The 14,124-nt window shown below is 38.1% G+C and overlaps 1 protein-coding gene across 1 annotated transcript; it reads left to right on the forward strand.

Annotated features, from left to right (window-relative positions):
• Positions 1–7,053: 7,053 nt before the first annotated feature.
• LOC310634460 (cationic trypsin-3-like) lies at positions 7,054–13,182 on the forward strand (the record flags this gene model as incomplete). Its single annotated transcript, XM_083352856.1, has 5 exons — positions 7,054–7,093; positions 10,847–11,012; positions 11,323–11,576; positions 12,323–12,459; positions 13,033–13,182. The coding sequence occupies 5 exons, from the start codon at positions 7,054–7,056 to the stop codon at positions 13,180–13,182; spliced, it is 747 nt and encodes a 248-aa protein (XP_083208982.1).
• Positions 13,183–14,124: the final 942 nt, after the last annotated feature.

The raw sequence follows: 14,124 nt of genomic DNA on the forward strand, positions 1-14,124 counted from the left end.
GCGGCTCAGAAACTCGCTCCTCGGGAGAAGAGGGGCGGGTGAGCGCTTAGGTAGGGGTAGAGCTCCCTAGACCACCAGAGTTTAAACTCTGGTGGTTGAAGGGTTTGAGCCCCCCCCCCAAAGCCTGTGTTTGCTCCGGACTCCGGGACGCCCCTGCTTCAAGGCTTTGGAGCAGAGCAGGACGCTGCAACCATCCCTGCTGTCGATACTTAATTGTGGATTACTTGAAAGCAGGCAGAGCTGTGCAGGAGAATGCTGTAATAGCAAGTATTTGAACTTTAACTCTGAATACTTTGAGAGAAAATGCTGCAAGCGGTGTGGAAAGTGAAAGTGCGTATTAGAATTAATTGGGTGTTAAAATGGCTTCCAAACCAGCTAAAGTTCCTAGAAGTGCTGGTGCTTCGCCAGCCCAGCATTCATCTTTACAGGCTCTGATGCCTCCCCCTGTGGCACCCGCACCCACACCAGCATTAACAATAAAAGATTTGCAAGATGCTTTGCAAGATGCTTTGAAAACACAATCCCAACAAATAGCTGAACTTATTGAGAAGAAGAATACTAAAATAAGAGCAGACATTTTGGCTGCATTTCAAGGGCTCGCAGTTTGTATTGAGCGATTGGATGAGCGCGTGGAAGAACTCAGTCAAAACAATATGAGACTAGATGCTAAAATGTTGGATGTTGAAAATGTGATGGAAAAGATTGATGATGATGTAGTATGATACAATACAGAGACATGGAATTTGCGGTGAGAATTAGGGGCTTGAAAGAAGATCCTAAGGAGGACTTGAAAGAATTATTGGCATAGGCCCTTGAGCCGGTTCTGGAGCATTCAGCAGAAGATATTATGGGGGATATAGATAAAATATTTTGTGTTAATTCTTGGATTGCAAGACAAAGGAAGTTACCTAGAGATGTGGTGGTTTATTTTTCAAAGAGATCAATTAGAAATGTGATTATTCAAGCCTTCTATAACAATAGATTTACAGTTGCTGAGCAAGAAGTTTTAATTCTGAAAGAGATTCCTCCAAGAATTTTAAGGAAAAGAAAAGAATTTACTTTTTTGGCAGATGAATTAAAGAAATGGCAGATCCAGTTTAGATGGGAGATTCCAGTAGGCATGGCGGTGATGTACGCAGGCACAAGATATCGTCTTACTACAGTCTTGCAGGCACAAGATTTTTATTCTAATATTTTGAAGGCAGGTTCTCCGCCATCTTCAGAATTTAAAGGAAGGAATGGTGAAGGAGAGCGACAGCTGCGAATGGAGAGTATACAAGGAGCTGAAGGAGTTACTCAGCAGAAGGATAAAGAATTCCAGCAAACTACAGGAGTGGATCAGACTCAGGTGTTAACATAAGAGGTTAGAGAACAAAGAATGACGCGGGCTGCAAGTAGACGAATGAGACAAGAACAAGAACAACAGAAAGCTACAATTATATCTCAAAAACCTACATACAGTGAAGCAGTGGGAGGAGCAAAACCGAAGAGAGTGCAGATGGTTTTGGAAGAAGCGCTCCAAAAGCTTCAGGTCGCAAAAGATGGCAACAAAGTTTCTAACCTGGAATGTTAATGGATTAAACTCCCCACACAAGAGAAAGAAAGTATTTCAGTATTTAAAACAATTTAGAAATGATGTTATTTGTCTGCAGGAAACACATATTCGAGCAGCTGATCAAAAATATCTGATAAATTCTAGGCTGGGTATTCAGTTTATTGCGTCTGCTCCTAATAAGAAAAATGGAGTAGTTATTTATGTTAAGAATAATTTAACAGCTAATTTAATTGAAACAGACAAACAAGGAAGATATGTTATAATTGAACTATTAATAGAAGGCAAAAAAATACTTCTGGTTGGACTATACGCTTCTAATCAACAGCAAGGAGAATTTTATAAACTGTTACATAGTAAGATAACTCAATGGGATTATAAATCTTGTATTTTTATGGGAGACTGGAATGGTGTTTTGGATGTACAAATGGACAAAAAAGGTCTTTTTAAAAGCACGCCAAGTCACGCCAGATTGTCTAAATCTTTTTTTGAGATGAAAGACGATTTGGAATTGAGGGATGTTTGGAGAGAAAGAAATTTGCAAGAAAAAGAGTTTACCTTTTTTTCTGATAGGCATCAATCTTTTTCCAGGATTGATTTTGTATTAACTACTAATGATTTTTTTTCTAAGATCAAGAAGATTAAAATATGTCCAAGAACTATATCAGATCATAGTCCAGTATGGTTGGAAATAGAAAAAGACAACAGAGACAGGCGCTCTTGGAGACTAAATGAAAATTTGTTTAGATATCAAGAAAATGTGGAAGAGTGTAAAAAACAGATGAAAGAATTTTTTAATATGAATATGCACAAGGGTACTTCTATTGAAATGGTTTGGGATGCAAGTAAAGCTTATATGAGAGGAGTCTTAATATACTTGAATAATAAGTATAGACGCAAATTGGAACATAGGCGAAAAGAATTAGAGGAGGAAATTAAGAGGAAAGAAAAGGCTTTAATTTTGAATCCATCTGATGGGAAGATTAAAGAGGTAATTACTTTATTAAGAGGTCAGTTTGATATGTTGATGGCAGATCAAGTGGCTACCAATTTACGGTATGCTAAACATAATACTTTTTGTAATGCTAATAAGCCGGGTAGGTGGTTAGCTTACTTGTTAAGGAAGAAACAAAGGTCACGTAATATAGATAGAATAGACTACAAGGGTAAAGTGGTGTTTCAGCAGAATCTTATTAAAAAGGCATTTGTTGATTTTTATTCTAAGTTGTACGTTAGTGATAAGATTCAAGATGTAGATATAGATAGATATTTACAAGAAGCTAATATTCCTGTTCTTACACAAGAGCAAAGGGAAAGGAGGAATCATTTGATAAGTGATGAAGAAATTATTTTAGCAATCAAGCAATTAAAGGTGGGGAAAGCACCAGGAACAGATGGTTTGACTGCCATCTATTATAAAGATTTACAGTCAGAAATGGTGGAACCTTTAAGAGAATTGTTTAGGACAATTCAATTGGTAGGACAAGTGCCTCCATCGTGGAAAACAGCTTTTATATCGCTGATTCCAAAGGAAGATCAAGATACTACCCAAACCAGATTGTTGAGGGCAATAAGCTGACTTTGTAATAATGCCGCTTGGGGGGGGGCGAAAGCCCTAATAAGCAGGCATATACATAGAATAAAGGCTATTGCTAAGCACATTGATTTGTGCTTTAAATTGTAAGCCGCCCTGAGTCTTCAGAGAAGGGTGGGATATAAATGGGATTAAAATAAATAAAAAATATCGCTTTTAAACACTGATTATAAGATATTTGCAAAAATCTTAGCAAATAGATGAATGAAGGTAATGCAGCAAATGATTCATAGTGACCAAACTGGATTTATAAGTGGTAGACAAATGAAGAATAATCTGAGACATATTGTAGACCTATTGGAGTTTTTGGATAGAAATAACCAGGTTTCTGCAGCGCTGATTTTTTTAGACGCTGAAAAATCCTTTGATCAATTGGATTGGCAATTTTTATTTAAAGCATTGGAGAAAATGGAATTTGGGGGAAATTTTTTACAAATTATTAGGGCTATATATCAGAAGCAAACAACTCAAATAATAGTTAATGGTAGCTTGACAGAAATATGTAATATTGAAAAGGGTACAAGGCAGGGGTGTCCGTTGTCACCTTTGCTGTTTGTTTTAACACTGGAAATATTATTGATTAAAATAAGAGATTCAAATAAAATTAAGGTAATTAAAATAAGAGATCAAGATTATAGATTGAGAGCGTTTGCGGATGACCTGGTTATTACAGTAACCAAACCGACTTACTCAGTTGTAGAACTTATGGAGATAATAATGTCATATGGGAGAGTTTCTGGATTCAAGATAAATATACAAAAAAACTAAAATATTGTCTAAAAATATGACTATAGAACAAAAGGTTGTTTTAGAAGAGTTAACAGGATTTGAAATAGTTAAAAAGATTAAATACTTGGGGGTATAACTTTCGGCCTCAAATGTAAAATTATACAAAAATAATTATGAATTGTTATGGTTAAAAATACAAAAAGAGCTAGAAGGTTGGAAAAAATTACAATTATCCTTATTGGGAAGAATTGCAGCAGTGAAAATGAATGTTTTGCCAAAATTTTTATTTTTGTTTCAAATGATACCTATACTTTAAAAAGATTCAAATCTGGAGGAATGGCAGAAAGGCATTAATAAATTTGTTTGGGCAGGGAAAAGACCAAGAGTTAAATTTAAGATAATGCAAGATGTACGTCAAAGAGGTGGTTTAAAAATGCCCAATTTTAAATTATATTATGAGGCTGCTGCTTTATCATCAATTAGTGATTGGTTTAATTTAACACAAGGGAGATTATTGAATATTGAGGGTCATGATTTGTTATTTGGTTGGCATGCATATTTATTGTATGATAAGAAGGTGGATAATGTTTTTAAGATACATATATTAAGGTGTGCTCTGTTGCGAGTATGGAAAAAATATAGACATAAGTTGAATTATAAAATTCCAATTTGGGCAATACCTAAACATGCAATAGAAAATATAAATGTGGGATTTAAACATGATGTGACTACATACAAAGAAATTTTAAGGATGGAAAGGAATGTATGGCAACTAAAGCCATATAATATTTTAAAAGAAGAAAATATTGTACAAACTTGGTTCCAGTATGGGCAATTACAAGCAAGATGGAAAGAAGATCAGAAAGTTGGTATTTCGATAACTGATGGAAATTTGGTAAAACAAATTAGAGATCAAGGTCAAGCACATATAAGAAGGATATATAGTGCATTGATAGAAATTGATTCAGAAATGGAACTCGTTAAAGACTGTATGATAAAGTGGGCTCAGAATTTTCAGGAGGTTATAACATTGGATACTTGGGAAAAGATTTGGGTCAGAAATGTAAAATTTACACAGGCTCAAAATTTAAGAGAGAATTTTTATAAAATGTTTTATAGGTGGCACTTAGACCCTAAAAAATTAGCAAGTATGTATCCGAACTGCCAGCCTAAGTGTTGGAGGTGTGGTTGTGAGGATGCAACGTATTATCATATATGGTGGTCTTGTAAAAAAGTTAAAGCTTTTTGGATTAAAATTTGGTGGAACATGCAGAAGATATTCAAGAAAAAGATTAGGTTTTCTCCACAGTTATTTTTGTTGGGTATTTTCACAGATTTTACTGTTTTAGATACTAAATTGATCTTGAATTTAATCACGGCAGCAAGACTCTTAGTTGCACAATATTGGAAGAAGGAGGAACTGCCTACTATAGAAGAGTGGACTTTGAAAGTTTCTAACTTGGCGGAAATGGCTAAGATTTCAGCATATTTGAAAGAACAATCGCAACAGAGATATATCGTGGAATGGAGAAGATGGATTGAATATATTCAGAATAAATATGGGACTAAAAAGTTTCATTTAGCATTTGAATAAGCATTGGTTTTATATGATGTATTATTAGTTATTTGTTATTTGTCAGTAATATAGTTATGTCTAAGGCGGGTTAAAGTGCGATAGAATTTAATGTTAGTTTGTTAGCATATTTTAGTTTAAGTTTGTAAAATTTATACCCTGTATTCAGCTCTGGGAAGTCGGGGGGGAGGGGAGGGTAAGGGAGGGGGAGGGGGAGGGAGGGAGTTTTTCTTTTTTAAAAAATGTATTGTAAAACGTTTCAAAAAAAACAACAAGCTCAGCGTCTTAACCCACTGAGCCACCGTGTCCTTCTATAAACTATAGGTAAAGGTTCCCCTGCACATGCGTGCTAGTCGTTTCCAACTCTAGGGGGCCGGTGCTCATCTCCGTTTCAAAGCCGAAGAGCCAGCGCTTGTCCGAGGATGTCTCCGTGGTCATGTGGCCGGCATGACTAGATGCCAAAGGTGCACGGAACGCTGTTACCTTCCCACCGTAGTGGTCACTATTTTTCTACTTGCATTTTTACGTGCTTTCAAACTGCTAGGTTGGCAGAAGCTGGGACGAGTAACAGGCGCTCACTCTGTTATGCAGCACTCGGGATTCGACCCGCCAAACTGCCGACCATCTGATTGACAAGCTCAACGTCCTAACCCACTGAGCCACCAAGTTCCCTATAAACTATATGTATGTATAAATAAAGGAAACCTTAAGGCAAATAAAATGAATTCCAATTTCTCAAACTGAATAATTGTAAGTATTGGGGTTCTTTTTGTACCCTGAAGCCTAATAGCATCTATTCATAAGAATATTCTTGGAGGGTAGTTTTTTGAGTTTTTGCAAGTCAGATGGAATTTAAAGTAACCATATTCACATAATTCACTTCATTTTTATTTAAATTAAATCGACCCAAGTTTTTGTCTGGGGTTAATTGACTTTTTGCTATCTGATCCCAGTATACCATTCAAAGGCCAAGGACAACACTCACTATAAAAAAAATTGCACATATAGATATTTTGAATGCAATATTTTTGTGCATCAAACAAATCTATTATGTATTTCTTATGACAGATAGCAATAACACCTTCACAAAATTTTCCCACTTTCATAGAAATAGCTTTTACTTTTACTTACAAGGATAAAATCTTCATCATTTAGTATGATAAATTTAGTTACTGATCTAAGAATAGCAGTATTAAATACTTGGATCAGTTGGGGGGGACTCATGTGAATTCCATCTTTCCTCTCCACCTGTTATTACTTGAGTTACAAGTAACAAAGTTTGTATTTTCCATTGCATATTTTTCCTTTCGATTGAATCCTTGAAGCTAAGGATAGAACCTTTATTATAATATATAAATACATGATAAATGTATTTCAACAGTATACATCTAAGAATGGCAGTATTAAATTGTTGGTCAAGAGGAAACTCATGTGAACTCCATCTTTCCTTTCCACCTGTTATTGTTGAGATCCAAGTAACAAAGTTTGTATTTTCCATTGCGTATTTTTCCCTTTGCTTAAGTCCTTGGAGCAAAAATATTGGTCGCACAACATAAATATGTGCAGCAACTCCTCTGCTCTTCCTGTTTGACAAAGGAAGGCAACATGAAGTTCATTTGGCTTGTAGCATTCTTGGGAGCAGCTGGTAAGTCCATAATTTCTTCAGGACAAGATGCTGAAGCATCTAGCCTTAAGATTAGAAATAGACATCTTTAGATTTTCAAGTAGAATTTGAACTAGCAAACTAAAAAAACATAAGGACTTATGATAACAGTTTAGGGTTGAATTTGTAAACAAGGAATCGCAAGTCACCAATAATAGGCTATAGAAGTCTTTCTCGACTTTGGCAACTTCAAGATGGGCTTCAACAGGTTGGGGAATTTGGAAGTTGAAGTCTATACATCTATACAATCAATAACATTGGACCATTAGACAAACGTTATTAATTTTGAAACAGTTTATTTATCGATGGAGTAGACAATGAACTTTCTTTATGCTTTTTTGGTGTTTCAATTGAAACTGCTAAATTATTTTTTGCAGTGTGTGGCCTCAGGTAACCTATTAACAGGAATAATAGGAAGTCAAGAAAGAGTTGTATCAAGAACAGCTTAGAATAGGCAAACTGCTTTTTAAGACAATAGCAACAGACTTTACAAAAACCCTAAGAGCCTCAATCTTTCAAATATTATTGACGATTATCTTGAAACCTACTCGTTATCAATTCCAAATACATGCAGGATGGAAATCTCCATAAAAGAGGGAAGTATTCAAAGGATCTTTGTTTAGTTCTCCTCTCTTTGCCCAACTAAATATTAGATGAAAATCATGTGCAGAAGCATGAGGAAATAAATAATAGGGCTTTGCAGTATTTTGAACTTGAAGGCAAAAAGATCCTTCACAAATATATAAGGGCTCATGAATATCACCAGTGTATACAGAAATTATTCAGACCCCCTTCCTTTTTGTCAATTTTGTTATGCTGAAGCTGATTCTACAGTTGTTGAAATTCATTTTTTTCTCATTTTCTCATTAATCAGTACCCCATAATGACAAAGGGAAAACAGAATTTTAGAAATGCCTGTAAATTTATTAAAAAGAAAAAACTGAAATATCACTTTGGCTTAAGTATTCAGACTCTTCACTCAGTATTTTGTTGAAGTATCTTTGACAGCAATTACAGCCTCGAGTCTTTTGGGGTATGAGGCAACAAGCTTTACATACCTGGATTGGGGGATTTTCAGCCATTCTTCTTTGCAAATCTTCTCAAGCTCAGTCAGGTTGATTGGCGACTGTTGATGGACAGCCATTTTCATGTCCCTCCAAAGATGTTCAACAGGGTTCAAGTCAGGGCTTGGCTGGGGCACTCTAGGACATTCACAGAGTTGTCCCTAAGCCACTCCTGTGTTGTCTTGACTGTGTGCTTAGGATTGTTGTCATGTTGGAAAGTGAAACTTCAGCCCAGTCTGAGGTCCTGAGCATTGTGGAAGTGCTTCATTGTTGGGGTGATATTGGGCAGGTGATAAGCAGTGCCTGGTTTCTTTCAGAGACATAACATTTAGAATTGAGGCCAAACAGTTCAATCTTGGTTTCATCAGACCAGAGAATCTTGTACAGTCTGAGAGTCCTAAAGATGCTTTTTTGCAAATTCCAAGCGGACATTCATGTGTTTTGCATTGAGGAGAGGCTTCTGTCTAGCCACTCCGCTGTAAAGCCCAGATTGGTGAAGAGCTGCAGTGATGCTTGTCCTTCTGGAACTCTGTCCTATCTCCACACAGGTTCTCTGTAACATAGTCAGTGCAATCAGGTTCTTGGTCACCTCTTTTACTAAGGCCCTTCTTCCCCGATTGCTCAGTTTGACCAGGCGACCAGCTCCTGGTTGTGCCAAACATCTTCCATTTGAGTATTATGAAGGGCACTGTGATCTTAGGAACCTTCAGTGCAGCAGAAATTTTATTGTAGCCTTCCCCAGATCTGTGCCTTGCAATAATCCTGACTCTGAACTCTGCAGGGAGTTCCTTTGACCTCATAGCTTTTGCTCTGCTGTGGAATGCATTGTTAGCTGTGAGGCATTCTATAGAGAGGTGTGTGCCTTTCCAAATCATGTCCAATCAATTTAATTTACCACAGGATGACTCCAGTCAAGGTGTAGAAACATGTCAGTAACTATCAGGAGAAATGGGAGGCACCTGAGTTAAATTTCAAGTGTTGTTGCAAAGTGTCGGGATACTAATATTAGTATGATATTTCCGTTTTTTCTTTTTAATAAATTTACAGACATTGCTAAACTTCTGTATCATTTTGTCATTATGGGGTACTGAGCATAGAGTAAGGTGGGGGGAAAATTAATTTCAACAGTTGTAGAATCAGGCTGCAGCCTAACAAAATTGACAAAAGTGAAGAGGGTCCGAATACTTTCTGAATGTACTGTAACTCCTCAAGCCTGATAAAGCTTTTCCTAGGATTGCAGACCACCTAACTGTACCATCTTGGGGAAAAATGCAACTTCACTAAGAACCTAGAGATGCACCACATGGATATTCCCCCCACCCCCACTCCAAAGCATGCATTGACTTTGGACCAGAAGCATTACGTAGATCAAAAATGCAGCCCCACTTGATCAATATCTCTCAAAGAGGAGTGGAAATCATTCAAACTAAAAAGGAAGAGTAGACATTTTGACAGGAGACACAAAACTGATGGATGAATAATGGGAAAGAAAAAGGTTCTTAGGATAAAATAAAAAGAGAGTGACTAGTACAAAACAAGTATTGATGTTGGGTGGATCATAGAGAGAAAACACATGAAGGAAGAGTGAGCAGGTGGAGCAGAAAAAGATGAAGGAGCAATTCATGCTTGGGAAGAGTTTATAAGATACTCAAAACAAGTGGAGAATTTAATTTAATTTAATTTAATAATATTTATATACCGCCCTTCTCCCTGAGGACTCAGGGCGGTTCACAGGGCAGAATAAAATACTAAATACAAACGTTAAAACAAGATTAAATAATTGCCCATATTAAAACAGTTGGAATCAAGTTCTAAAACACCAAATTAAAATTAAAACACAAAAATAAAAACCCCACCAATCCCCATCAGGCTAGGCCGGCTTGAACAAACAGAAACGTCTTGAGATCGCGACGAAAGGAGCGAAGATCGGGCGCCATCCAGAGCTCTACCGGTAGCTGATTCCACAGCTCCGGAGCGCCCACAGAGAAGGATCTCCCCCTGGGGACCACCAATCGACATTCTCTGATCGGTGGCACCCTGAGGAGGCCCTCTCTGTGGGAACGCACAGGGCGCAGGGAGCTTGATGCCGGCAGCAGATGTTCCCTAAGGTACTCCGGCCCCATGCCATGAAGGGCTTTAAACACTGTTACCAGTACCTTGAATCTCACCCGGAAGACAACTGGCAACCAATGCAGCTCACGGAGCAGCGGTGTAACGTGGGAGTATCGGGAGACTCCCAACACAACTCTCGCGGCTGCATTCTGTACCAGTTGGAGCTTCCGGGTGGTCTGTACCAGTTGGAGCTTCCAGGTGGAAGATTGAAGGAAAAAAGACAATGGCCAAGTGGTACACAAATGTGGTGGACATTGGGATGGTTCAGTAGTTAAGAGAGGTGTAGTGAATGTAATTGTATCTACATTTAGATAGATCTCCTTTTCTATTGTTTGCTACATCCTTCTCTCCTTCCTCCCTACCGCCCTCCCTCCCTCCTCGTATGACTTCCTACTAGTTGATTGGCCATCCATAGCTTACCTGAATGGGATGAAGATCCCATCATATGGACCATCAAAGTATAAAAAATATTTTGTGAATCCCTTCTGCTAAAATTGGAAAACATTTGGTTCCTGTTTCACCCATGATGAAATTTTCTCTAAATATTTTCACTATCCAGCTGCCTTTCCCATCGAAGATGAAGATGATGATAAGATTGTGGGTGGCTACACCTGCCAAAAGCATTCTGTTCCCTATCAGGTCTCTCTGAATGTCGGGCGACATATCTGTGGTGGCTCCATCCTAAACAACCAATGGATTGTTTCAGCTGCTCACTGCTATAAATCGTAAGTAATAATGTGTTCTTATTATATTTGGGACTTCACCATTGCACTGAAATATTTACTTGTATATCTAATAAAGGATACACAAACATGCTTCTATTTGTAGATACATGTGCACACATATTTGTAGAAATGTTTATTGTGTACTCAGTACCAGAAGCCAACATGTAATTGCTTCCATCTTTTTCAGGATTCAACCATTCTGGACAACGCTCTTGTGAGCGGCAATATTAGTTGGCTTACTGCAAGTTAAAGGAGGGGGGTTGGATGAAAATTGATATGACCAAAGTCTCTGTGTCTTGTTTTGCTTCAGCCGCATCCAAGTGAGACTTGGGGAACACAGTTTGACCAAAGATGATGGCTCCGAGCAATACATTGATGCAGTCAAAATCATTCTCCATCCCAAATACAACCGCCAAACTTTGGACAATGACATCATGCTCATCAAACTATCCAAACCAGCCGGTCTCAATTCCCGTGTTTCAGCAATCCGTCTACCAAGCAGCTGTCCATCCACTGGAGCAGTATGTTTAGTCTCTGGCTGGGGCAACACCCTCAGCAGTGGCAGTGAGTCTCTTTCATGCTCATTGATCAAGATAGGGTCAAGATGTGATTATATGCAGTTGGGTTTATTGAGCAAAGCTAACAATTGCAGTGGGTAAATTGCTAATATAAATTTATTTCTGGCATTCATTTCCCTCACAACATCATGTAAAACAATATACAGGTAGTCCTGACCTTACAACCATCCATTTAATGATCGTTCAAAGTTATAACACTGAAAAAAGTAACATGACTTTTTCACACTTTCAACCATAGCAGCATCCCCGTGTTCATGTATTCAAAATTCGGGTGCTTGGCAATGTGCATGTTTTTATGATGGTTGGTGTCCTGGGGTCATATGAAGATCTTTTGCAAACTTCTGACAAGCTAAGTCAATGGGGAAGCCAGATGCACTTATGAACTGTTATTAACAATCACAATGATTCACTTAACAACTGTTGTAAGATATAAAATGAGGCAAAATTTATTTAAAACTGTCTTGTTTAGTAAGAGAAACATTTGCCTCAGTTGTGGTCATAGGTTGAGGACTTACCTGTACTCCAGTCAGAACTTGCCTTAAGTCCAGGTTTTGGTCAACTGGAACATTTATCCACTGAAGGAAAGGATGATTGGCATCATTTGGGCAACTATATTATTATAGAGGTTTGTAAGACGTTCTTCTTTTCTATTATTGCTCTGTAGAAAATATCTTGTGCATGTCTAATATTTACTTCTGAAAATGAACACAGCCTCTTCGATCTTTCCCACAGCACACTACCCTGACCTCCTACAGTGCCTGAATGTCCCTGTACTTTCTGAGAGTGAGTGCAGTGGGTCTTATAAAGGGAAAATCACCAACAATATGTTTTGTGCAGGATTCCTAGAAGGCGGAAAAGATTCTTGTCAGGTAAATCTTTCCTCCCTGTTTAGAGTATATTTCAAATGGTAATCAAAAATTTCCCACAGTATAAATTCATAGCAAGCTGATGTTAAGTCAGAAAATATCTGAGAGAAGTAGATAGTTGGGAAGAGATCCCTATATTCAGAGGCTGTTTCTGTGACTTTTCTAGTATACAATTGCATGCTTCTGACAAATAAATTAATGACACCCAATTACATGTCCTTCGGTTTTTATTACATTGCTTACCCTAAGTTAGATTAGCCTCTCTGTTAGGAAGTTCTTACCAGACAGAGGTAGTAATTCTGGGATTTTCATCCCATCCCGGTATCAATTATGTCACCTAACATAAAAAGGTAAAGGTTCCCCCACACATGCGTGCTAGTCGTTTCCGACTCTAGGGGCCGGTGCTCATCTCCGTTTCAAAGCCGAAGAGCCAGCGCTTGTCCGAGGACGTCTCCGTTTTCTGAAATATGTTCGTTTCCTCCACCGACCAGAACATGCAAATTATAGATAATGCAAGTTATCTTCACTCACTCACTATCCTGCTTGCTGAATACAAGCTCATCGTTTCTTTTTCAGTGTGACTCTGGTGGTCCGGTTGTCTGCAATGGGGAACTCCAAGGAATTGTCTCTTGGGGCAGAGGATGTGCTCTGAAAGGCTTCCCTGGTGTCTACACTAAAGTTTGCAACTACATTTCCTGGATTCAAGAAACCATCAGTTCCAACTGATCTGCACTTCCTGTCTGGAAAGCTCCCTTTTTGACATTTGACATCTCCAGCTGACATTTCACAGACTGAGAAGAGAGAGATTACTTGTGTAGAAATAAAAACTATGCTATAGCAAGCCTGGTGATTGGTATCTTTCTCTGGTGGAGAGGAAAGGTCTTGGTCTTTAAACAAGATGAATTTTAATCCTTTTCAATGATCACATTCAAAGATAGCAAAATAATGAGAGAAGCCATGAAGAATTAGTAAGAATTGCTTCTTAAACAGAACTGCTAAAAGTTACAAAAGGTTCAATGATGAATGATGATGAATGATGATGGTGGTGATGATGGTGATGATAATGCTCTAATTAATTGAGTTCAGGAGGTGTGTATTAACCTCACTATAGAATAGAATAGAGCTGGAAGGGACCTTAGAAGTCTTCTAGTCCAGCCCCCTGCTCAAGCAGGAGAACCTATACCATCTCAGACAAGTGACTGCCTAGCTTCTTCTTAAAAGTCTCCAGCGATGGAGTGCCCATGATTTCTGGAGGCAAGCTGTTCCACTGGTTAATTGTCCTCAGGAAGTTTCTCCTTAATTCCAGGTTGCTTCTCTCTTTGATCAATTTCTTTCTTATCCTGACCTCTGATGCTTTGGAGAATAACGTGATCCCCTCTTCTTTGTGGCAGCCCCTCAATTTTCTTTAGATTAGCCAAACCCAAGGATTTCTACAGCCATTCTTCGTATGTTTTAGTCTCCAGGCCTTTGATAAAACCTAATCAAATCTGCAACCTTTAAGTATGAATGCATCAAAGACATCTTCAAAATAGTCTTGAGTATGCTCCTGATTACCAGGAAGTGAAGAGCTTAAGCAAATTCCTGGGATCAGCCACATTCCATAGTTTGAGAACAGCCATGTAGAAGGCCTACTTTGTTATATACCTACTCTTTATTTCACACCAGTAG

This window comes from Vipera ursinii (genome assembly GCF_947247035.1).
Source record: "Vipera ursinii genome assembly, chromosome: 2".
Taxonomy (NCBI): Eukaryota; Metazoa; Chordata; class Lepidosauria; order Squamata; family Viperidae; genus Vipera; species Vipera ursinii.